Source organism: Etheostoma cragini, chromosome 6 (genome assembly GCF_013103735.1).
Source record: "Etheostoma cragini isolate CJK2018 chromosome 6, CSU_Ecrag_1.0, whole genome shotgun sequence".
Classification (NCBI taxonomy): Eukaryota; Metazoa; Chordata; class Actinopteri; order Perciformes; family Percidae; genus Etheostoma; species Etheostoma cragini.
Genome location: NC_048412.1, coordinates 2,730,738 through 2,753,905, shown reverse-complemented (window position 1 = coordinate 2,753,905; position 23,168 = coordinate 2,730,738). Strand labels below are relative to the sequence as shown.

The 23,168-nt window shown below is 40.8% G+C and overlaps 1 protein-coding gene and 1 long non-coding RNA gene across 2 annotated transcripts in view; both read right to left on the bottom strand.

Moving 5' to 3' along the window:
• Positions 1–23,168, bottom strand: part of rims2a (regulating synaptic membrane exocytosis 2a) — a 171,015-nt gene that overhangs the window by 129,328 nt on the left and 18,519 nt on the right. The window contains exons 3-6 of the mRNA XM_034873471.1: positions 12,365–12,397; positions 11,400–11,492; positions 5,041–5,251; positions 4,410–4,421 (exon numbers count right to left, since the gene is read on the bottom strand). Coding sequence (XP_034729362.1) covers positions 4,410–4,421; positions 5,041–5,251; positions 11,400–11,492; positions 12,365–12,397 — 349 coding nt within the window. The remainder of the gene's footprint in view (positions 1–4,409; positions 4,422–5,040; positions 5,252–11,399; positions 11,493–12,364; positions 12,398–23,168) is intronic.
• On the bottom strand, positions 12,923–13,255 carry LOC117946172. Its single transcript, XR_004656982.1, has 2 exons — positions 13,226–13,255; positions 12,923–13,022 (listed from the first exon to the last, which is right to left on the bottom strand). It is a non-coding gene; the product is annotated as an uncharacterized LOC117946172 (long non-coding RNA).

The following is a 23,168-nucleotide window of genomic DNA, read 5'->3' as shown; positions in this document are numbered from 1 at the left end:
CGACTCAGTCCGTGCTGGGTGACCACAGCTTGGGCTTCAAACCGAACACGGCTATTCTCATCGCCTTCGTTGTGTGTTCCTCTTCCTGTTGTCAGACAACTGCAGGACCAGGAAGTCCAGGGGCCAGGGAGGTCATGTGAACGTGACCGCAAAAACCGCATGTCGCGTTCACGTGCTGCAGATGCGGGTTTAACCCGCCTGTTGTCCTCGGGTCAAATTTGAGCCCTTTTGAAAAATGTCTATATCAGAAATATGGCATTCTTTTTAACCAAATTACCACAAAAAAGGATGGATTCCATGCAACTCTCTTTGCAAATACAATTAATCACTTTCATTCAATTTCAGATGTAAATTGAATTAAAATCCGCATCATGACAAAACTCATCCACTCAACATACGTTCCTCTGATAGGAGCTATTAGTCAAAATAATTCATAATTTCTGCTTTATTGACTCAAATGTTAGGTATAATTCTATACAAATGAGGGTTATTGACCATGGATTCCAAAAAGTAGTGTAGAACTAGTGGTACTAAGGTGGTGGTAGTGAAATAAAAAAATGATAATGTGTTGAAAATGTCAAATGTCAAAAAAAGGGGAAACCGAAAAAAAATTATAATCTTTATCATGTTATAATCCTTATACAATTTTTGACCTGGGAGGACAACACAAGGGTTAAACAACTTTTACAGTATTTACAATGTCAGAGAAATCAAGATGTTTTAACTTAGTGAGTTGTACAATGACCATTTCAATTATGGAATTCATTGCCAAAGCAAATCAAGGTCCCATATTATCACCTGAAAAGTGTTTTTAGGTAGCCTCAGCTCATGCCCAGCATCTTTTCCACAGTTAGCATTTTGTCTAGAATCAGGGGAGTTAAAGCTAACAACGTTAGCACCCTTTAAAAGTCCTTGTACAGCTAATTTCGAAAATGCAGAGTGGTGCATCTTTCTGCAAACATAAAAAAATCTCAAATACAACTGAGAGAAATGAAGCCCACACTTAGCCATATGTTTTTATAGCATAGCTGCAAAGGATGTGCACCACAACAAATGACACATCACATGTATAGATAGTCAATGAAAACACTATCTTCTTGGCTACACAGATCCTGGAACATTACATGCAGGTCTCTTTATGTTAACATTGTAAGTACACTAGTTAGTTAGGATTTAGAGGTAACAATAAAATGGAAATTTGGAATACACTGTGAAACCAGTTAAAGAATGAAGATAGATATGGTATCTTCTGATGATGAGATGGATTTCTGCAGTGCTGTTTAGAGACTCACAAATCTATAAAATGTACTACAATATGCTATTCACTACAAAGCTTTTTAGAATTGAAAGAGGACCCTATGAAGAACTGCAGGACGTCCTCTTCAATTTTATAGCAGGAATGTTGAGGGTGCCAAGAAGCACATGTGATGTGTTCAAGAGTTGCTTGATTCACAAATGACTTCCTCCCAGGAGACTGTTGATTCCTCGGACCCTTTTGAAGCCACATCAGAGGAAATGGTGGGGAGCTCCACCGCTACTAGCAGGGATTCTAAAGACTTCCCAACAATGACACGCAGTTTATCTCTATCAAAGGCATTTTACAGTTTTAGCCCTGGAACGCCCCTCTGTACTTTGTTCTTCAAGTATCTACTACAGAGGCTAAGCTAAGTGGTGAAATCAATGAGCAGTGATTGCTATCAACATAGATATTCTCTTAGTGTTTTTATTCAGCTTGTTGACTGTATATCAAATAGATTTAGCAAATTGTTATGTTACAGAACTGTAAGTCTTCAGTTGGGTCCGAGTTTATTTTCCTTTACCACTCGGTTAACTCACAGGCCTCTATATCGAATTCAAGTGTGCCATAGGTCTGCTACCTGTCCCAGACATAGAGACATGTAAATATTCAATGGCGTTTCGCAGAACAAGATCTCTCTCGCCACTGCTGTCACCATCTGTGAGAGAGGGAAAGAGAAGACGGATGGAAAAAGGGCAGATTTCACCACTGCCACCTCTTTCACTGACATCCAAGCTTTCTGACAAGCTGCTCGGGTATACCAAAATGTGGCCCCGTTGTTTGTGGCAGAGTAATCACAGCTTCTGTCCGTCTGCGACTAGAAGCAAGAACACACAAAACAATCAGCAAACCAAGGCACTAACCCGCCTAGTGGACCACTGTGTACAATTAACACCCTGTGTTGTCTTCGGTATTGGTTAACAATTTGGATCCAGCATAAAACAACAATCACAGCCCAACACAACCTACTTCTGCAATACTACCAGCTACATAACTAGCGGAGGACTTTCAGTTTGAGACTGATCCAGCTCCGCCGTGACGAGGAGCGCTACAGGAGGTCCGTGCTGCCAGGTGCCCTCCCCCTCTGTATCAGGACAGGGGGTCGGGAGGTCTCCCCCCGACAAACTTAGACCCATACAAACACTCTCATCCTTCAATTATCTGATCCATAACTCAGCTAAAACTTTACAGTGACAGTTTGCTTTACATTTCATTATGCAGTAGTGCGCAGAGCACAATTTAAAGCAATGATTCTCCCACTTAATTAAGTTATTATTGAAGTATTGCTCATTAATAAAATACTCCATCTATCTATCTATCTGTCTGTCTGTCTGTCTGTCTGTCCATGCTCGCTCTCTCTTTCTCTGACTGACGCTGTCATTTCAACTTCTGCATCCTGTCAAAAAACTCTGCTCCCATGCCAAAGACTAACCTATGTATCAGCAATTTCTTGGACTCTCGACTCATTCTTAAAGCATATCTGCAAAAAGCATTCCAACCATGTCAGTATTGTCAAGCCCAGTCCTCTGGACTGGGATGAAATGTTCACTCCTGCATCTTCCTTTGGGGTTTGCAGCTGTATCTCAGTACAGACAACATGCTACAGCAAAGTGTTACTGAATTTCTTTTTGAGAAACACTACAGCATCCACAGTCTGTGTGAAGAGTTAGCCTGGAGTGCCGGGAGGCCAGGGCACCACCAGGCACACAGCTGGCATTGCCCCAGTGGCACATTCCAGGGCCTCTCTGCCCATCGCCAGCCTGCTGCCACTGTTAAAACTCAACACCATCTGTACAACAAGGTAATCGATCTCCCAGCTATTATCTACCAGTGAACAATGGCCGCCTGTACAACTGGGGTCTTGGCAGTGAAAGGAGCAGCAGGGCAGAGGTCTCTCCCAGTGTTCCTGCTGCTGCCGGCATGTACTTTTCTCCGGTGTGGCTTAGAGACTGTCTAGTTACTGTTTGGCCGTCAAACACAAGCAGGTTAGAGATAAAAACCTGCTGTGGGAAGTCTATGAAGTGGTCATCTGGCTGTCTTCGGGCAACTCACTAAACAAATATAGCATCACAGATACAGACAATCCCCGAGGGTATTTAATACAGCAATCAGATATTATAGCTTCTGATCTATATCGTTCTATTCATCACATGTATGACTGCATGTTAGCGTCGAGTTGGGATGGTTCGGATCGGGTGTGGGATTTCATGTCGATCAAAACCCTATCTACCAATAGAGTGCTTAGAAAAGCAACTCCCCTTATCTGCTTGTTGGAGTAAGTATTATTACAAAGCAATATTAATCAGCTATGGGGTATTAATTCAAATTAGCTCTACAACTGTACATTACTGCCTATATGTTTGAAAAAAGGTCAAATTTTAATGGGTTTAACTGTAATTTCGTATTGCACCTACATAGAATTAGGAAGATAGAGACAGTTTGATAAAACTAAAATACAAAATAGGAAAAAATCTGAATAGCATTAGGGCTAACTCCCACAATGCTGGATGCCACAATTTCCATGATGCAACCCGATGCCTGGTACACACCCGTATCATTGAAGTCAGTGTGGTTGAAAGAAAGTGTCAAGCCCAAACCTACGTAACCCAGATGACATCATCAGGGTTATTTCTTCACACTTTGTAGAGCTCATTGTGGAGCCACATAAGATAATATGTACTGTTATGTACTTATATGTTTCACAATCTGAGTAGAAATCTGAGTGACGTGTACATTTACTCATGTGCAACATCGGTCGAGCGCTCCTGTTTTATTCCTTGAGTCTTGTCTAAGCTTTATCCTTCTTAATTCCAACCTTATCTGTCTTTTGTCATTTAACACTCTTTTGTGTTGTGCTTTAAGAAGCACAATATCAAAAACACTTCTACCCTCTTGAAAACAGTGTTTCTCTAATGAGCGAATGTTTAGTGAGTGTTTATTTCAGCATGACAGGGTAGACTCACAGACAAGTACTAATCGGGACTTTTCTTGTCTTAGTTTTCATGGTATTGTTGGCTGCTGTATGCGTGTATATACAAATCATAACAGTTTTTCATGAACAATGTTTGTGTTCAGACATGGTCCCAAAAAACGCAGAAAAGGATTTGCTAACCACTTTGTCCTCCTGTTGCAATTCCATGAGAGCAGGAATGCAGCAGAAAGAAAGAATGAGGGAGACAGGGGGGTGGGGGGTAGGGAGAGAGAGATTGGGAGCGACATTAGTAGGTCCTGGTAGTATGGTCACATTCCAAAAAGCAAAGGATTGGATGGCATCGCATAAAAACACTCAAGCTCATGATTTAAATCTAAGCGGTCTAATACTAAAAGCTTTGGCTTAGTCCGTGGGGAGGATTTTACAGAGGTTAGTTAGGAACCGGTGGGCCACATTATACAAAAGGTTCCGTTATGGGAAAAGTAAAGGAGGAACAGTTCCCTCCAGTGGTGGAATAGGACAACTGTAAGTTACAGTAAACATGACATCTACAGCTGTGAATGAACACATAAGAGTGAACAGAATTAGAATATAAGCATGCAGGCAGTGAGTTTCTGACTGGAGTACATGTTGATAATCTGAACAACAGTTGCCATTAGAGACACCGTTGGCTCAATTCCCAGATTATGATTTCACAACGTTTCATAACCTTGGATTTAAAATTGTAGTGTAGGGGAAATTTGCCTGAGGGAGGGACATCTGCATGTGTGTGCATGTCCTTATAAATACTGAGCCCGCAAGCCGGTGTTACCTTATTTGACCGCAGAGACACTCGTCCTCCGCACCGAGCACAGAATTTGGTTTGGCAATATGAACAGAGGTGGCCACAGCCATCGGCAAACTTGGTTTTGTGGCATATCCCGCAGGTTGGGGCTTCGCTGTTCTGTTCCTGAGTCGGCTTAGACTCTTCCCCCATCTTCTTAACCTGGTCCTTGTACGATTCAAACTGCTGGTGCAACTTCCTGTAAGCGAACGGGAAGAACAGAGGTTAGGAAAAGACAGATTAGATTTGGTGACCTTTAAAAAAGGTTTGGGTGTGATTCAGTTATTGAACACGTATGTGTAAAGGGACAAGTATATAGCGAGCGCCAATGCTACATACCACAGCATTTTAGGCCTGAACTAATTTTCAATGCCCGTTCCTTAAAACATTCATCAGAATAACATTAACCTAAGACCAGTGTAAAGGCTTATTTTATCCATAAAGCGCTGTGCTTTAGTGAAAAAACTACATAAAAACTCATGCAATGTATGCCTTTTGTGTAATCATTATGAGTTTATAGGATAGAGTCACATAATTTGCTCTGTTGCAGTCTAACTTGCAGATGCAAGCATATGCTAATGACAGAGTTAGATAATCTTTGGTCACCAGATTTATCCCTCCTGTTGCCACCAGTCTAATTCATGTGTTCAAATCACACTTACACAATACGCTCCTGCTATCGACTGACCAACTGATATAACCTTGGTGATGTGCAGTGTGCGAGGAAAAGCAGACACCATGAGCTACTCCGTTGAGGGGGGGGTATCAAATTTGCTTTGCAAGTTTAAGAACATGACTTAATTCCACTTTCTCAGGTTCCCCTGCATTTACTGAATCATTTGCACCTGTGTTTCTGTAGCGGAACACCTTAGGAACTACTGTTAGATAGCTATATTACCAATTCACACAATTAGTATTTCTCTATTGCATTACTTAGGAGACCATTGGTTTCACAGACAGTAGAGCCCAACACCTATTACACATGTGTCAGTGTCTCCTGTGTTACTGTTTGTGTCCCATAGATGGCCTCCTACTGATACATTACACCTGATCTCATACAGTGGATCCTTGACTCCTAACAAGTCCTGAGAGGCTACTAAAGAAAAAAAAACTGCATGAACTCTTCGCATGCATTTTGTATGACACATGTCAATTGAGCGTCTCCTTGGAAACTAAACACTGGGCTGACTTCATAATCTGCCGATTAGAATTGGTTTCGCCCCCACATATCCCCTGCAACATTCATTAGCACTTGTGAATTATTGAGCAAGGCTATCCTTTTACCACATACAGCTCGGCGTTTGAGATAAACGCGCTTCCTTTACCCCCAACCAGACCTTTAGAGCCCAAATGTGATGGCCACACACCACCTGATGTCTCTGTGCAATCCAAACATTAGACAGAGTGCCACTGGCATGGCCCCCGTTGTATCAACTGGGGGATTAAAGGGCTAATTGTGTCGCAGCCTTTGTGTGTTTACCAAGCAGAGATTAGTATGTAGCCTTGTTCAACAGATCCCGCCAAATCTCATATACTGACAGCAGGCCTGATAACAGAGTGATGAAGACTGTGATAAAGAAGTAAAGCCACCGTCTCCAAGGATCAAGGAAAAAGGACTGCAAACAATCGTGTTTTATTCTCACCTAATCTCCCTCGACACTCAAACGTTCACAGAGACATGAGCTCGATCCAGGGCAACTAAGTTACATGGATGAAGGGCCGCTGATCTATTGTCAGAGATGAGCTGAGAAGATAACCAATGACTACCTATCATGCCGCTTCCATTAATGCTCACCTCTTAGGGGGCATTTTCGGGGCGGCCTCGAGCTAACCCAGGAAGAGCGTTCGCCCCATGTAGGCTGAGTCCTGCAGCAGCCCGGCATTGAATCCTACCTGCGGACCTTTGCTCAGTGTCATCCCCCATTTCTCTCCCCCTTTCCTGTCTATCCAATGATAAAGGGAACCCCCCCCCCCCCCGCCCAAATATATATATATATATACATACATACATATATAATATACAGTGGCTTGTGAAGGTTTACACAACAATGCTAAAGTTGATTAAAAAGAGGAATAAAAAACTATCTTTTGGAAATTTATTGTAATGGCGTAATTCAAAAAAATTAGGAAAATCCAACCTTTTAAGGACACCAGTTTTCTTTGTGAATGAATAATGTATTGTAAATAAATAAATGTTCCTTCCTTAAAATACAGGGGGGCACATACCCTTCACCATACCTAGAGATAGGCATGGTGTTATTTCAGTTAGCCTAATAGCTGGTTTGATTTGCATTGAGAGATAATCTTATGGAAAGTATCCCTTGCCAATCTCTATGTATGGTGAATGGTGTGTGATGATGGGGGGGGGGGGGGGGGGGGGGGGGGGTATATTAAATCCAAAGGCCAAGGGAACTTTATCAGGATGCATGGTATCCTGATCCATGAAATAACTGGTCTTTAAAAATAAAAACGTGCCTGCCTTTATGGGAATTTAACAAATTTAACGTGTGAATTTAACAGGTGTATACTTATGCCTCCTGTATTTTAAGAAAGAACATTGATTTATTTACAATACATTATCCATTCATAAAGAAAATTGGTGTCCTTAAAAGGTTGGATTTTCCAATTTTTTTTTAATTAAGGTATTAATATCAATTTCCAAAACATGTTTTTTTATTACTTATTTATTCCTCTTTTTAACTTTAGCAGGGGTGAGTAAACTTTCTCAAGCCACTGTATGTACATATGCATGTATGTATGTATATGCAGTATATACTGTGTGTATACAGTATATATTGTTTTTGGGGTGGGAGTTTTACAAATTTGACTAAAGTCTGTTTATATAGGCCATGTATGATTCTAAGATGGTCACTGAGACATCACAAAGCAAGAATAAACAGAGAGCTTGCGAGTAATGCAGCAGATTGAAACAAAACAATTGAGGTACCAAGTAACGCGTGTGAGAGCAGGCAGCTGGTACACAGGGCCCATTCCAGAGGGTTTGCTCATTTGGTCAAACACGGTCAAATGTAGGTGACACTGCTGACAAGTAATCATACGCTGCTCATTGTGCCATCCCATGCTAGCGTATCGGGGCTCTCTTACCTCTGGCCTGCACCAGAACAGCTACACGCAGCCGGTAACCCGAGCCTCTTCCTTGGACATATGACAGACCCAACAGCGAGGGTGAACTACAAGCTCTCCGCAAGCTCCTGGATTCTACTTCTGTCACCACCTGTCTGAGCTGAATTTTATCTTCTCTATCATCCTTAATGAAAGCATGGCTAGACATGATGGTGTATTAACCTGCTTACAAGTGCGTACATTAACAGCATCCATTTGAAAGGGGAATTGTCACCTTCTTCGGTCAGTGTATTGTTTGGCCATTTAATTTTTCTTTCATAAACAGGAATTAAAAAAACAAAAAATTAGTGGTTGTTTGATTTTAGTTTTAAAATGCAATATTAGAAAGTTTGAAATACAAGGCGTTTTTTTTTTCCTTTTCATGGTCAAAAAAGGGGTGCGAGAAATTTAAAATATGCTTTGATTTTCATTTTATATATATATATATATATATATATATATATATATATATATATATATATATATATATATATATATATATAACAGAAAATAAAGTCACTAGAAAACAGAAAAAATATATTTTTTTGAATACGGACATGTAATTTGCATAATTAAACATACACGTTCAGAAAACTTGTAATACAAGAGATTATTTTCTTAATGTAAACAATCAACTGGGGAAGTTTAATGGAGATATCTGTTGAAATATTTTCTCTATTCACTAGTTTCTCTTTAACATAGGCTGCAATGGGAAACTGGCATTACTGATTTCAGTATTGTTCGATACATTCCACCACATAGATTTCTTAGGACTTTTATGTTATAGAGGAGGTTTTTATGAGACTAGATCAGTTCAAAGTTCTGCTCTGGGGTCATGTTGCATAATGCCGCTACTAGAGACGGACAGTCGGAGGGATGCAGGGAGCGGGAAATGAATAAATGTGACATTTTGAAATAAAAGTCCACTCAAGCATCATCAGAGTAGGGTTCCAAAGCATAGACTGTAAATATTAATATTAACAGTCTATGTTTCTAAGTCATTTTAGCCTGTGCTGAAAGCAACGCTGGTGTTGCATTGGAAATCACAACCTCCGTTGTCTGAATGTGAAAAAAACAGGCCGTTTTCTTTTCTATTTTTAAGTGATTTTTTTATTGTTATAGGAAATAGAAAATGAATATCAAAGCATATTCTTCAATTTCTCTCATCCCCTTTTGGTCATGAAAAGGAGAAAAAATTTCAATTTCAATTTTTTTATTTTAAAACGAAACTTAAACAACCATTAGTTTTGGGGTTTTTAAGTGTTGGTGTTTGTGAAATGAAAATCGAATTTTCAAGCGATACACTGACCTTCCTCCAACCCCTTCTATCTTCAAAAACCTATATCATAGCACAAGGTTTTCTAGCTCTTCACTTTAAGCTAACACTACATTAACTGAGTAAAGCCGTAACAAGCTCACAAACACTCTGACAATGCGTTATGGCTAACCATAGGTCGCTAAATGTAACATATCTAGCAGACAGTCAACACATGTTCAATGTTAATTCTCCTTTCTGATCTGGTTTGGTCTCGACTAACTTTGGAGAAACATATCTGTCTTTATAAAGACAGATATGTTTCTCAAAAGGCAGTAGCTAGGGGAACCAGCAGGCTACTTAGCCTGCTAGCTGCTTTAGCTACTGTTAGTTAGTTGTTAGCTGAGTTAGCTAGCTTTGTGAAATGTAGCCTTTTGGTATCAAGTATGTAGCATAGGCTATAGCAGTTCAAAAAAATAAAAAAATAAAAAAATGAGGTTCTTGAGAGAATTGACACCAAACCATTAAAAGTAGCCTAATGTTAGCGTTACCTTTTGCAGACTGTAAAACCAACAAAATAAAAGTTACAGACTTAGCTAATGCTCCAAATTGCTGCAGAGTTCAATGGCAAGAAATGTCTGTGGGCATGTACAAACCATTTTTCATTAGTCAAATGTGCTGTGTATTTTGGGTAAAGAAGGACCTAAAAGTTACTTGAAGTTGCTAAATTCAACTTACCCCAGCATGCTAGCAACCCTTTACATGACTTAACAGCACACATTGTGGCAAAGTAGAAAAAGCACAGGTGGAATTAATAACAATAATAATTGGTTAAATTCCACTTACATGTGCATGTTCCAAAGTCCTGGTAATTAATGTTTGTAGTTACACCTGCACTGTCTGTTACCATGACGAGTCAAAATGTCTGCTGTGAAGAAACTACCTGATAAACAATCAATAGTTCACTATTTAGTGATATTGGGATTTTAAAGAGCTACTGTGAATTTAGCAGAATTTGGACACTCCTATAACAGGATGAAGAAATATAGTGAACAATGTTGCAAAGAAGTGATTCAGACAAAGCTTTTTTTGCTCAAACACACAGATTAACTCGCTAATAATTCTGCATTTTGGGAATTTTGCCTCAAACATACAACATGGCTCACTAAGCTACACCTTAAAGCTACCCTTCACTATTCACTCTAGCAGAAAAACTAAATTATTACCTTTTAAGAAATGACATGTTTGATTTTAAAAGTTTCTTCTGTAGGACGTAGGTCAGTTACCAGCAGGTGCCATTGACTGCTTCAGTTGAAAGACAGGTCTTATGAATGCGACTGAATAAACACAGGGCCATCATGTGAGGAGGGCCCACAAAAATACTGTAATGAATAGGATGCGGGGAGCGGCCCTTAAAAAATGCCTATGTACAGGGTCCAGAACCTGGTGCTATGCCCCAGCTCACAATTTATAATTTGTCCATCTTTTTTTAACACACGCTAGACACGTAACTGACGGCCACAGTGCTTTTGATCAAATGAGGGATAATAATTTAGAAGTATTGCTCAATATATACCAACCTTATACTGTCTATGATACCAACAAGTACTGACTTCTATTTTTGCGCAATTTCTTGTATTACATAAAATGTAATAGCATCAGGGCTTAGTAACACACAAACATATATGACAATATATGTTTGTTTTTTTCTCGACTTCAATATATTAGTACTGGTACCACCTCAAAAAGATGTACTACTATTTAATTTATTAAAGTAGGATCCATGATTGACCACCCCTCCCACAACTCCACTCTCTCCCTTGTATGCTTTGACAAAACACTGAGAAATTGTGTTACATAGTCTCATATCTACTAGGCTCAAGCGTTCTGTGCGTCCAGCTGCTGAGATCACGGCTGTATATTTGTGCCTGCTGGGAGGAGATCAAAAGGGCTCTGTTCTTTTACTTACGCGTCTGGCTCTGGCTCCTTGTCATTTTGGGACTTTTGCTGGGGCTGAAGGACGTTATTTACCAGCTCAGTGATCCCACTAAAGGGAAACCACCTGTTCAAATAAGCAAAGTGTGACTGGAACATCAGAATAAGTCATCATGGGAGAAAACAATCTGTCCTGAAAGGAGTTTTTTTAAGAAGCAGGTCAGATTCTAAGAAGTGAACAATAGCAGGGGCATTCACTACAACCAGCGCAGAAAGAGGAGAAGGCCGGGAAACGGGCAGAGCGGCGATTAGTGGAACATTTACAACCAGACACAGTGTCAGAAATACAGAGAAAAAGACAGCCGAAAGAAAGAAATATGATACAGACAGACTTATAGTAGAGGAAAGGAGAGAAGAAGCAGGAAAGCTCTACAGCCAATGGAAATGAGAGCTGCATCAAACGCCCAGCTGAGGGTAACAGGAGTGTCATTTATTCCAACCTGGTGGTGCAGTAGGGGTCAGGTAATCAAACTGGTTAGGCCTACGGGTGGATTTAGTCAAAATGCAGCTACAGTACGGTAGAGCAGGGCAGGTGCATCAAGTCCGTATTTGTGATTGAATTACGAGGCTGCACAAGCCAATCAGAGTGCAGATGACACACTGGATGAGAATGGGCAGCCAGTTAGAGACCAGGGACAATGGGAATAGGTTTGGGGGCCTGGCTATAACAAAGCCGGTAGAAAGGAAAAGCCGTCGTCAATGATGTCATGGAAGTCAGCTGTTTAATGTCAAGCACAGAATGCATCAATCTGTTCAACGCTACTCGTTCAAAGCTCATGAAAAGAATATGGCACTGGGCAATCATTGTGCTACCACATCTGCTTTCCATGACATTAGTGACCCCCCCCCTCCCTCCCTGAGACAAAGAGGAGAAAGCCACAGGAAGCACACAGCACCGACTTGAGCACTAGAGCACTCTGGGAAATGCAGTTCACTTACTGTGCCGGCTGAGGCTTTGGTTCTTCTTTGATCCTAAAACATAAAAAAATAAAAAGGTGTGCACAGCTCAGTGCATACAGAACACAAAGAGATGAAGAAAACACAAAATACTGACACAACTGATAGCACAAAAAATGAGTATGGCATAAATAATACTTAAACTGTAATATGAATAATATTCAGGATATCATAGATGATGCTTTGATGAAAAGGATGACAATGATGAGGTAAACAACGTGAAAGAAATGAATTAGTCATTCTGAATGTAACAATCAGAATGACTAAAGATGAGTGAAAGTAAAGTAAAGAAAGTAAGGGATTTGGACAAACTTAAACTTAAATATGGCTGCCCCATGTGAGTAACACCCTCTCTCATACTGTGTAGCTTTACATAACTTGTTATGGTACCTTGGCTTTCTACAACAACTCTTTTATACTTGATCAGAGTCCATTATGACTGATAGCAAAGGCCATTAACAGCAATGTAAACATCACATACCTTTATTATTTTAAACTAGGATTAAAGGTGCTCTAAGCGATGTCACGCATTTTTTAGGCTACAACGTATTTTGTCACATACATAAAACATCTCCCCACTATCTGTTACCTGCCTGTCCCCTGAACACACTGTAAAAAACATCTCCTCACTATCTGCTAGCTGCCTGTCTCCAGAACTGCTGTAAAAAACATCTCATTACTATCTGCTAGCTGCCTGTCCCCCAAACACACTGTAAAAAACATCTCCTCACTATCTGCTACCTGCCTGTCCCCCAAACACACTGTAAAAAACATCTCATTACTATCTGCTAGCTGCCTGTCTCCAGAACACACTGTAAAAAACATCTCCTCACTATCTGCTACCTGCCTGTCCCCCAAACACACTGTAAAAAAGATCTCATTACTATCTGCTAGCTGCCTGTCCCCCAAACACACTGTAAAAAACATCTCCTCACTATCTGCTAGCTGCCTGTCTCCAAAACACACTGTCAAAATTATCTCCTCACTATCTGCTAGCTGCCTGTCCCCAGAACACACAAATGACGAGTCCAATAAATTTAGACTAAATGCAGCTTAATTCAATTATTGAATAAGGAAGATAACTGTGGTGTCTCTCTGAATATCAGAATAACTCCTCTTTTATACTTTTCTTCTTCCCACACATGTCAGTTTATCTATTTCTGTGATACAGTGTGTTCAGGGGACAGGCAGCTAGCAGATAGTGAGGAGATGTTTGCTGTATGTGACAACAAATGTTGTAGCCTAAAAAGCATGTGACATTGCTTAGAGCATCTTTAAAGAATTAACTCAGATTTACAAAAAAGCCATTTTCTGACTTTTGCGGTTTACAGCACATTTTAACATTTTAACAGCAACATGTCCTTTCCACAAACAATGCTGTGGTTACTCTGGGCAATCCGCAGATCTCAGTGTTGCCCATTTTCATTGGAACTACTTTCTACAGATTGAATAGTTCCTATGGAAACCGTTTCTGTTGCTGTTATTGTTAATATGATTTTGAAATCCTGTGAGCACCGCAAGCAAAATTCAATTCACCTCCATTGTGTTGGTGCAGCAGCAGAAACAACAGAGGTGGGTATCTTAAAACCTGTGCAAATAAAACCAAAACTACACAGCAGACTACGTCAGAACCAAAAAGCCAAACATCTATTAAGTAGACTATTCCTCCCGGGGTGGCAACCCATGGGGGCTGCCTCCTGCATCGGTCTGGGTTTGAATCTGACCTTTGCGGTGTGTCATCCCCCTTTCATAAATGTCCACTTAAAGTCTAATAAAGGGAAAACAAATTACATCTTTAAAAGACCATCCCCCTCTAATGACAAGAGTAGCAGTTACCAAAGCATCAGAGCTGTCAAATACAGCATCACCAGACATGGCAAGTCTTTACAATACACATTCCTCATGTGGAACTGTCTTTAAGAAGTTGAAATAGGTTTACCCAAAATGATCAAGACAGCGCAACCAGCACTCACACACACACACACACACACACACACACACACACACCACCACCAGCACATGACCATCTAGCACAGAAGCTGCCAGCTCAGCCGCTCTCTTCTGATTTAGGTGTCATCATAAGCAGAACAGAGACAAGTTGCAGCTGAGAATCACACTTCAGAACTTCACACACATCATCACCCTCTTATGGTAAGCACGTAGTCAGCTTTATATAGCGGTGAGAAATGGAATGTGTTAATTGGATTTTGTCTTTTTCTGACGGAGGCACAGCAACATTTACTACATTCTACATGAGTGAACTCATACTTTTAGACTTAAATCTGTCCACTTATTCAAAGACCAGTACTCATTGTTACATAAATAGTGAAAAATGCACTCATCAATTTCCCAGGGCCCAACGTTATGTCCACATAGCCCAAATATATTTAAATTACAATTACATAAAACATGGAGAAGCGGTAAATTAAACTAAGAGTACTTCACTTTTCCCCCAGAACGTTATTGTTGCTGGAACTAAAAAGCCTTAATTTAAAAAAAATCTATTGGACGATGAATAAAACGGCTTGGGCTGTCACTAACAATTTTTTTCATCGTCGATTAGTCTATGGATTGTTTTCTCGATTAATTGATTCGTTGTTTGGTCTAAAACATGTCGAACAGTGTTTTCCAAAGCCCGCTGATATCTTGTTTTGTCCACAACTCAAAAAAAATGTTCAGTTAGAGGAATAATATTTGCATTATATTCACATTAAAGAAGCTGCAATCAGAGAGTATCGAAACAGGTGCCGATTGATGAAATAGTTGACGACTAATCATCTTTGCAGCTCTAAAGAAATGTCTACAAAAAAAAATATTCCATCAAGTACTTCAGATTAACTACATGGATGCCATTAAACTCTAACAATTGTCATGCAGAGCATCAGAGTAGAGCAACGAAGCCTCCTAACGGTCTACTTTAGCGAGAGGTAGAGCACACCAGAGTGAGAAATCTGTCTGTCTGATCTGTAAGATGGGCGAGAAGATATAGTCTTGTGTACCCATCAGTCTCGCTGCTCTGTTTTCCGATGAGCCAGTCCATATTCATCCTCTCGCTGTGTTCTCCCGATGACCTGCAGCGCCGTTCTTTATTGATCCCATCAGCCCCGTCTCTGTGGTCGCATTACAAGCCTCACAAAGTGTGTGAGTGTCCGCCTGTGCGTGCCCATATCCATGTGTGTACTGTACTCATACGTGTGCATGCGTTAGTGCGAGTGCCTGGTGTATTATTTGGCAGTAAAACGAGTGAGTGTTAAATATCACAGGTGACGTGTGCAGTATCCCAGCTGCTGAGGAGGCCTGCAGGTCAGATACAGTCTCTGTTTTCCATCTCTTTAACCTGTACTCTGCTTCACATGAACCTCCCACGCACACACACAAAATAGGAAACCCACACTGGTACAGAGCTAGGGAAAAGGTTTGTGGAGCATCTTCATGTCTCAGTGTATGCTTCTCTCTTTTTTTCCTCTTTCAGAGTGGCAGTTTTAAGTGAGCCACATGCTGCGGTTATTTTTAGCCTCTGTTTTTATTTTGTTCTGGATTTGGGTTTCACCTACTCCGCTTCACTGGCTTTGCATGGAGAATCAGCCGTGTCTAGCCATGACGTGATGCTACACTGCTCTCTAGTGGACAGATGTGCTGCATAGACTTCTAAGAACCAGATTCCTGGAGTTCTATGAAAGAATCTGTAAGTAGGTAGTTTGTTATGCCATGGTGTGCTACTCTATATTGTTGTTTGAAAAAGAGATAGAGGAAGAGAGAAGGTAAAAGTGAACTGTTATTTGTGAAAGCGTGAATAGCAGTGTGAAAAAAGTTATTTTATTATTTGTAGGGATCCAATACCCTGCTGGATTTAGTCTTGCATACAAATGTAATTAACCAGCCGGTAGGAGGATTATCAGTACTGCACAAAATCAATAAATCAATGTATTAATTGACAGAGAATATAAGCAGCAACTATATTGATAGTAATAACAATATGGATGTGGATGTTTGGAGTGATAACTCTTTTTTTACTTTCTTTCTTTTTCTGTTTTGTCCAAATAAGATAACATACCCCTGATGCCTGTAGTGTGCCATCTGTACTAAACTGTGTATTTTGGGCAAGCATACAGTTATGGATTACAGCAGTTACAGAACATGACTGTGGGTACTACAGCTACTTACTTTGATTGTTGAACCCCCTTTCTGTTTTAATTTATGTGCCTTGTTGTACTGTTTTTGATTGTCAAATGTACAAAAAACTCAATAAATACATGGTTTAAAAAAACTATTCCAAGCAAAAAGGCTGGCACCAGCTTATTTATGTTTGTTAGTAAATTGAGTATCTTTCAATTTATGAATTTTGGTCAGACAAAATGAGCAATCTGTCACTTTGTGCACTGGGCAATGGTGAAAGTCATTTATCACAGTCTCTGAGATTTAATTGACAATCCATATTGTTAAAATTACAAGCAGATTATTCAACGAGGACAAAAATCGGTAGCAGAAATAAGATAGGAATCCTTGAAGTAATATCACTAAGTAAAAACTGATTTTAATGTCATAGACGGAGGTTTTTCTCTTTACAACTATTCTAACACAACAGAAGCTGAAAATATAAGCAGTTCACAAAAGCTTGCATGCACCAGTTACACCTGTCACACCCCACAAAAATTAACAAATTATTCGTAAGACAACACAGACAAACACAAACAACGCAAAGAGGAAATGAGAGGAAAAGGACATTATTGGTGTCCGTGTTCTGGACTGTACACTTAAAACACCACATCTAGACTACTTAGCACTAAAGATGTCGGCAAAAGGAAACTCGGGCATTGCCCCTTTAAGAATTAACATAGATTCAAAATACATGGTCTCCTTAAAGTCTGCAACCCTCTTGTTGAGGATTTCATTCAGCTCAGATGGGAGATGGGATCCTTTGGAGAGCCAAATTGATGCAGTTCCTTCTGTACAGCAAGACAATTACACAGCGGGCATTCACGAAGACCTGAACATTTTAGTAAGATCCCAGAGATTTAATTAATCTGAGCCCTCTGAAGATATGTCTGCTAATCAGCAGATGGGAGGGTAAGAGAAGAGAGGATAAGATCCTTAAAACACACCTGCTACTAACTGCTACTCCTTTGCCACACTTGTGTTAAAGCCGCCTACAAACGTTAAACGGTTGGTTCTGTACGCACCGCTAGGTAGGACAAAAGCATATCGCGGCGTGGGTCTTTGTCTTCAAGCGAGGCAAGGAAGCTATTTCCCGTTGTTAAGTAATGACAGTTGTTATCGCATTGGTTGTGCCTTCGAAAGGTGCGGCAACTGGGTCAAAGCCCCAAATCTGAGATTATTTTTTGGCCATTTTAGGCCTTTATTTGACAGGACAGATGAAGACATGAAGGGGGAGAGAGAGGGGGGGAATGACATGCAGAAAAGGGCTGCAGGTCGGAGCCAAACCCCGGCCCGCTGTACATTGTGATACAGTATGATGAGTCGCTGTGTCTAGGAGTAAACCTCCATATATGGGCGCCCGTTCTACCAACTGAGCTTTCTGGGCGCCCGCACAGCACCTAGTTGGGCACCGCTCTCCCCATGAGAAATCCACGGAACTACCAGCGCAAAGCGGTTTTGCCACCTATCATGTGTAGGCGGCTTAAGACCAATCCATTGATGAGACAGCTGTACAAGGAGCCCTGAATCCTTACATTCCCACACGCTCACAATGCACCACAGGTCCTGCAACAGCTAATATGTGCATTTAAGAACTTACGATGGGCACAGAAGGAAGCAGAAGCCAGCTTTCTTCATAGAACTCAGATGCTAAGTGTAGGCCTGGCACAGACGACACAATCGTTCATTTATCCTGTAGTCAAAATATTTGGGCATTGATTGTCAAATCAACTGACACGTTAAAAAAGCCTTGGTGAAAAAGACAGTTTGACAGAAACACCGCTTTACTGGTTTGGTTTGCTCTCACCGCTCTCATCGAAGTCTTTCCAGCAGTAACAGGCAGCTGTGTTCAGCAACAACAAATTAAAGCAGTGATAAATCTATCACCCAGCACCAAATTGAAAGACTGACAGAGTTAGCTACTGTCTGGTCAGCATAGTGGAGCATTTAGCTGCTAAAGAGCCAGTTATTCCCCCTTAGAGTTGGTGGGGAACAAAACAGAGCAAAAAGGAGAGTGAATATTGGACTCACATTCATCAGATGCACACATACACAACTCCAAATGAATATGCTAATGTGGCTCCGTGTTTGCTGGACATCTTAACGTCATAAGGTGCTAACATGTTGATGTTGTTGATGATGCCAGATTTCCAAACAAATCACAATTTTCTGAAAAACTTTGAAAGACTTTACTTGATTTGCAAGCAGGAGTGAATCCAATATACATGCTTTTGTATGTTGCATGCGTAGTGCATGAGCTTAGAGTATAAGCAGAGAAAAACTAAAGAACAGAGACTCTTGTCCAACAACAAACTCTCATACAGCGACAAACTCTCGTCCAGCGACAAACTATCGTCCAGCGACAAACTCTCGTCCAGCGACAAACTCTCACACAGCAACAAACTCTCCTTTAGCAATAAACTCTCGTCTAGCAACAAAGTCTGGTTCAGTGACAAACTCTCGTACAGCGACAAACTCTCATACAGCGACAAACTCTCGTCCAGCGACAAACTCTCGTCCAGCGACAAACTCTCGTCCAGCGACAAACTCTCACACAGCAACAAACTCTCGTCCAGCGACAAACTCTCGCCCAGCGACAAACTCTCGTCCAGCGACAAACTCTCACACAGCAACAAACTCTCATCCAGCAACAAACTCTCATCCAGCGACAAACTCTCATACAGCGACAAACTCTCCTTTAGCAACAAACTCTCGTCCAGTGACAAACACTCCTCTAGCAATAAACTCTCGTCTGGCAACAAACTCTTGTCCAGCGACAAACTCTCATCCAGCAACAAACTCTCGTACAGCAACAAACTCTTGTCCAGCGACAAACTCTCATCCAGCAACAAACTCTCGTCCAGTGACAAACTCTCCTTTAGCAACAAACTCTCGTCCAGCAACAAACTCTCGTCCAGCAACAAACTCTCATTCAGCATCAAACTCTCGTTCACTCTCGTTCTGCGCGCATCCCCCAAGCCGAGGAACAAATGAGTCATTCGGCGACAAACTCTCGTTGAGCGACACTCTCAAGCAAGTACTTTGGCTTGAAAATGCTAGGCTAAAGCACCTATTAGCTCTACTGACATGATAAAGTGGCTTACACTAGCTACTTATGCTGGTTATAGCAGCATTTCTTAGCTAATGATTTAACGATTTATCGATTTCATGAAAAGTTTCCATTTTGTTAGACGACTCTCTGTTTGATAGTGCATTCGTTTGGGACTACTTTCAGCCACAAATGTATCCACATTTGGTGTGTAAGTGAGTATTCACAGCACCGTTGTAGCATTAGCTCTTCAGGAACACAATTTAACAGGCTTAAAAAATAATGCAGGTAGCAGCTATGGGACATAGCTACATTTTCCCTTTGCAACCTGCTGTATCCATGACTGATCAATGTCAAAATGACATGAAGAAGCACTTTCATCAATTGGCTGGCTGAACAGCAACAATATCTTCTTCTACTTCTGCTCGTTTTAGGCACAAAAAGCAGACCAATACACAGTGTTCTCTGTCGCACTGTACTGAGCTTCACACACGCCACCCAGGATATAATAACTTTCCAATTACACCACCTGCCGTTCCCAAAATGTGCCAGGTCAGCCAGTCGCTGCAAGGTCTCTCTCTCTCTCTCTCTCTCTCTCTCTCTCTCTCTCCCTCTAATCCGGTCTTTGAGCATGCTGCTGCTCTTCTATTTCCCTCTCAAAATTCAGCCAGATGTTGGTGGAACAAGAACAGTAGAATTGTGGTTAGGCGTACAGTATGACTTTTCACTGGATCCTGGTTAGGTTTGTGGTGATTGAGCGTACATCGAGATCTACATGCATCTGTGTCGCTGAACTTTCACGCAGGCTAGACTGATATGACAGCGTGTGGCGGCAGAAACGCTACAGTAAAATGTAATAAATGCCTCCTCGAATGACTTTAGAGTAAGATATTGGCAGCCCACAATGCTTGACAGTTTAAACAGATAGGGAGATGCAGCCTTGTCTTGGCATCAACACTGGGGTAGAAAATCTGTGATGGGGGATCTCACGGCTAAGCAGTGACCCTGCAGGTCATCCGAGTCCACTACAGACTGAGTGATAATTAGATCATAAGGGAGTAATCTGGCTCAGTGGGTAAATACCAACTGCATACATCATTAACACCATCCCAGTCAGTCAGTACTGCCAGGAGAAGAGGTGAATGTGTGTCTGAAATCACTCAGAGGCAAGTGACCTACAGGGAAATCTCTCACTGGGGGCTGTGGCACTGCTCAATTCTGTTCTGGTCTTGCCTGGAGCAGTATAACATGGGAAGCATGCAATGCAATGGAGTCCTGAAATAGGATGACATTATAACAACCCACCTAGGTGGTAACTCAAAAATACATCTAATACTTATCTAAAGTTTAAATTAGTTAGTTGTAAGGACATTTTATGTATGACAATGCATGCATGTGCATGACATTTCTATTATCATGGTCTTTTTAAGCCCTCAAATTAGTGCACAATAAGATATGTTAATTTTTTATAGGATAAGATAACAATGAATACAAAGAAACTGTGAGTGCCCCGCCCAGCGGTGCTTGACAGAAACTGTATTGCACACATACGTATATTAATATATAAAAACATTCAATTAACAATCCAGATTTATCATAAAACAAGGGCAGGTAGTTTGGGATAATATTAAATATATATGTGTTATACAAATATTTTTAGTGTAATATTGTCTAATGCAATGAAATCTCGATTTACAGTTGTGTCTGTAATGTACCATGGGGCACAGCAGTGTTCACCACCTTGTTTGTGTTATATGCTATTCATAATTTTGTTTTATTTTACAATATTTCTTTTTTTTCACTCTACATGTCCAGGTCCATCCTGGGATTCAATTTGAGTCTTTTTTTTTCTTTGTTTTCTTCTTCTCTGGTGACCATTTGGACATGTGTGTTATGTCCAGGTTGTTCATGGCAGAACCAAACCAAAGAAAACTAATGCACCATGTAGAATGTGTAAACATGCCCTAGTGTGTGTATTTGAAAGTAAATGTCCAAAATGTGGTAGCAACATTGAATAAAGAAGAAAAATGATCATATTTTCCCCCGAGCCCCTTAACCCTCATGTTGTCCTCGGGTCAAATTGAACCATTTTCCTACATCAATGTTCTTTTTTAACTACCCAAAATATCATGATTGATTCCACACAACAAGTAAAAATCTTTACTTTCATTAATTTTGGGCCGTCTTATTCAATTTTCTAGCATTTGAAAAAAACGTTGAAGTGGTTTTGAATTAGTATTGAGTAAAAGTTGACATATTCCAGTCTGTGATTATCCATCAAACTCCATTCCTTTAATTTAAGTCTAAATAATTTCTTTTTTTCTAACTCAAACATTAGGTATGATTTCTTATAAATGAGGTTTATTGACCATAAATTCCAACAATAACTGTAAAACTAAAGTTAATCAGTTAGTGTTAAGTAGTGTTTGAAAAAAGAAACTTCAAAAGTGTTGAAAAAAGGGACAAAAACTTCAGAAAAAGTTAAAAAAAACAAAACAGCAAAAAGCACCAACAAAAGGGTTGATTTTCCATTTTGACAGGAAGACACCACAAAGGTTATTAACGTGTTACTGTACTCCGCCAGGCTGCATAAGAAAAGAAAAAAACATGCACGGTGTATGACTGTGTCAGCATTATCCCTGCAGGAAATATAAAACAGAAATCCCCCATTGCACCACCTCTACTGTACTTTTCCCCGGAAGTCTCCAAGAAAAAGAGTGTGCACTAAAAATAGCAGCTCATGCAAAGCCAAATGATTAGGTCTTGAGACACCTGTTCATTCCGCTTCGCTAATAAATGCCAGAAGACGTGCTACTTCACACTTTCTCTCCACCTCGGAGAGGATTAGGGGGCAGGAGAGAGAGAGAGTGAGAGAGAGAGTGCTGATGACTTCCTCTGGTACCGCGCGATAGGCAGGGCAGGAAGGCAAGCGCCTCGGTGTGGACGGGTTGGCCAGCTGCACACAGCTGGGCCTTAGAAAGCACAGATACGATTGAATCCGCGGGGCACACTCATCAGAATGGGCAATCTAACAGCGCCCAAACCAGACCTCCTGACCAAGGACTAATATTCCGATTTTCAAACAAGAGTTGGCAACAGCGGATTTTCTGAGCAACGGGGAAGTGGCTAATCTGCTGCCAAATATAACTAAAATCCATCTGTTTCCTTAGATTACCTGCCAGGATTCAATTGAGCTGCTCCATATCTCCTCTCCGGAGAGATTTCCAAGCGGCAAGGAGTCAGCTAATCACCCAGCAAGCCCACACATTCACAAGTGTATTTTCATGCAAGGCTTAGAGGAAACATATGTACAATATTCATGTTTAACGCAGCAAGTTCATTGTACAGTGGAAATGTATCACTATGTGAGCAACATTCAGTCAGAGGCAGTGATACACCATGTTTGTGTTCTTGCCCATATGTGCTTGTTTGCTTGGTAATGGTGTGTCTTTGGATGTGAACGCTTGGTTGCTTCTCCTGTCAGCCTACTTATATTCATCCCGACACAGATACATTTTATTCTGGCTGTGATCAGCGCTTTCTCGGCAGCTGACGTTGTCCCATGCTGCCCCCCCCCCCCCC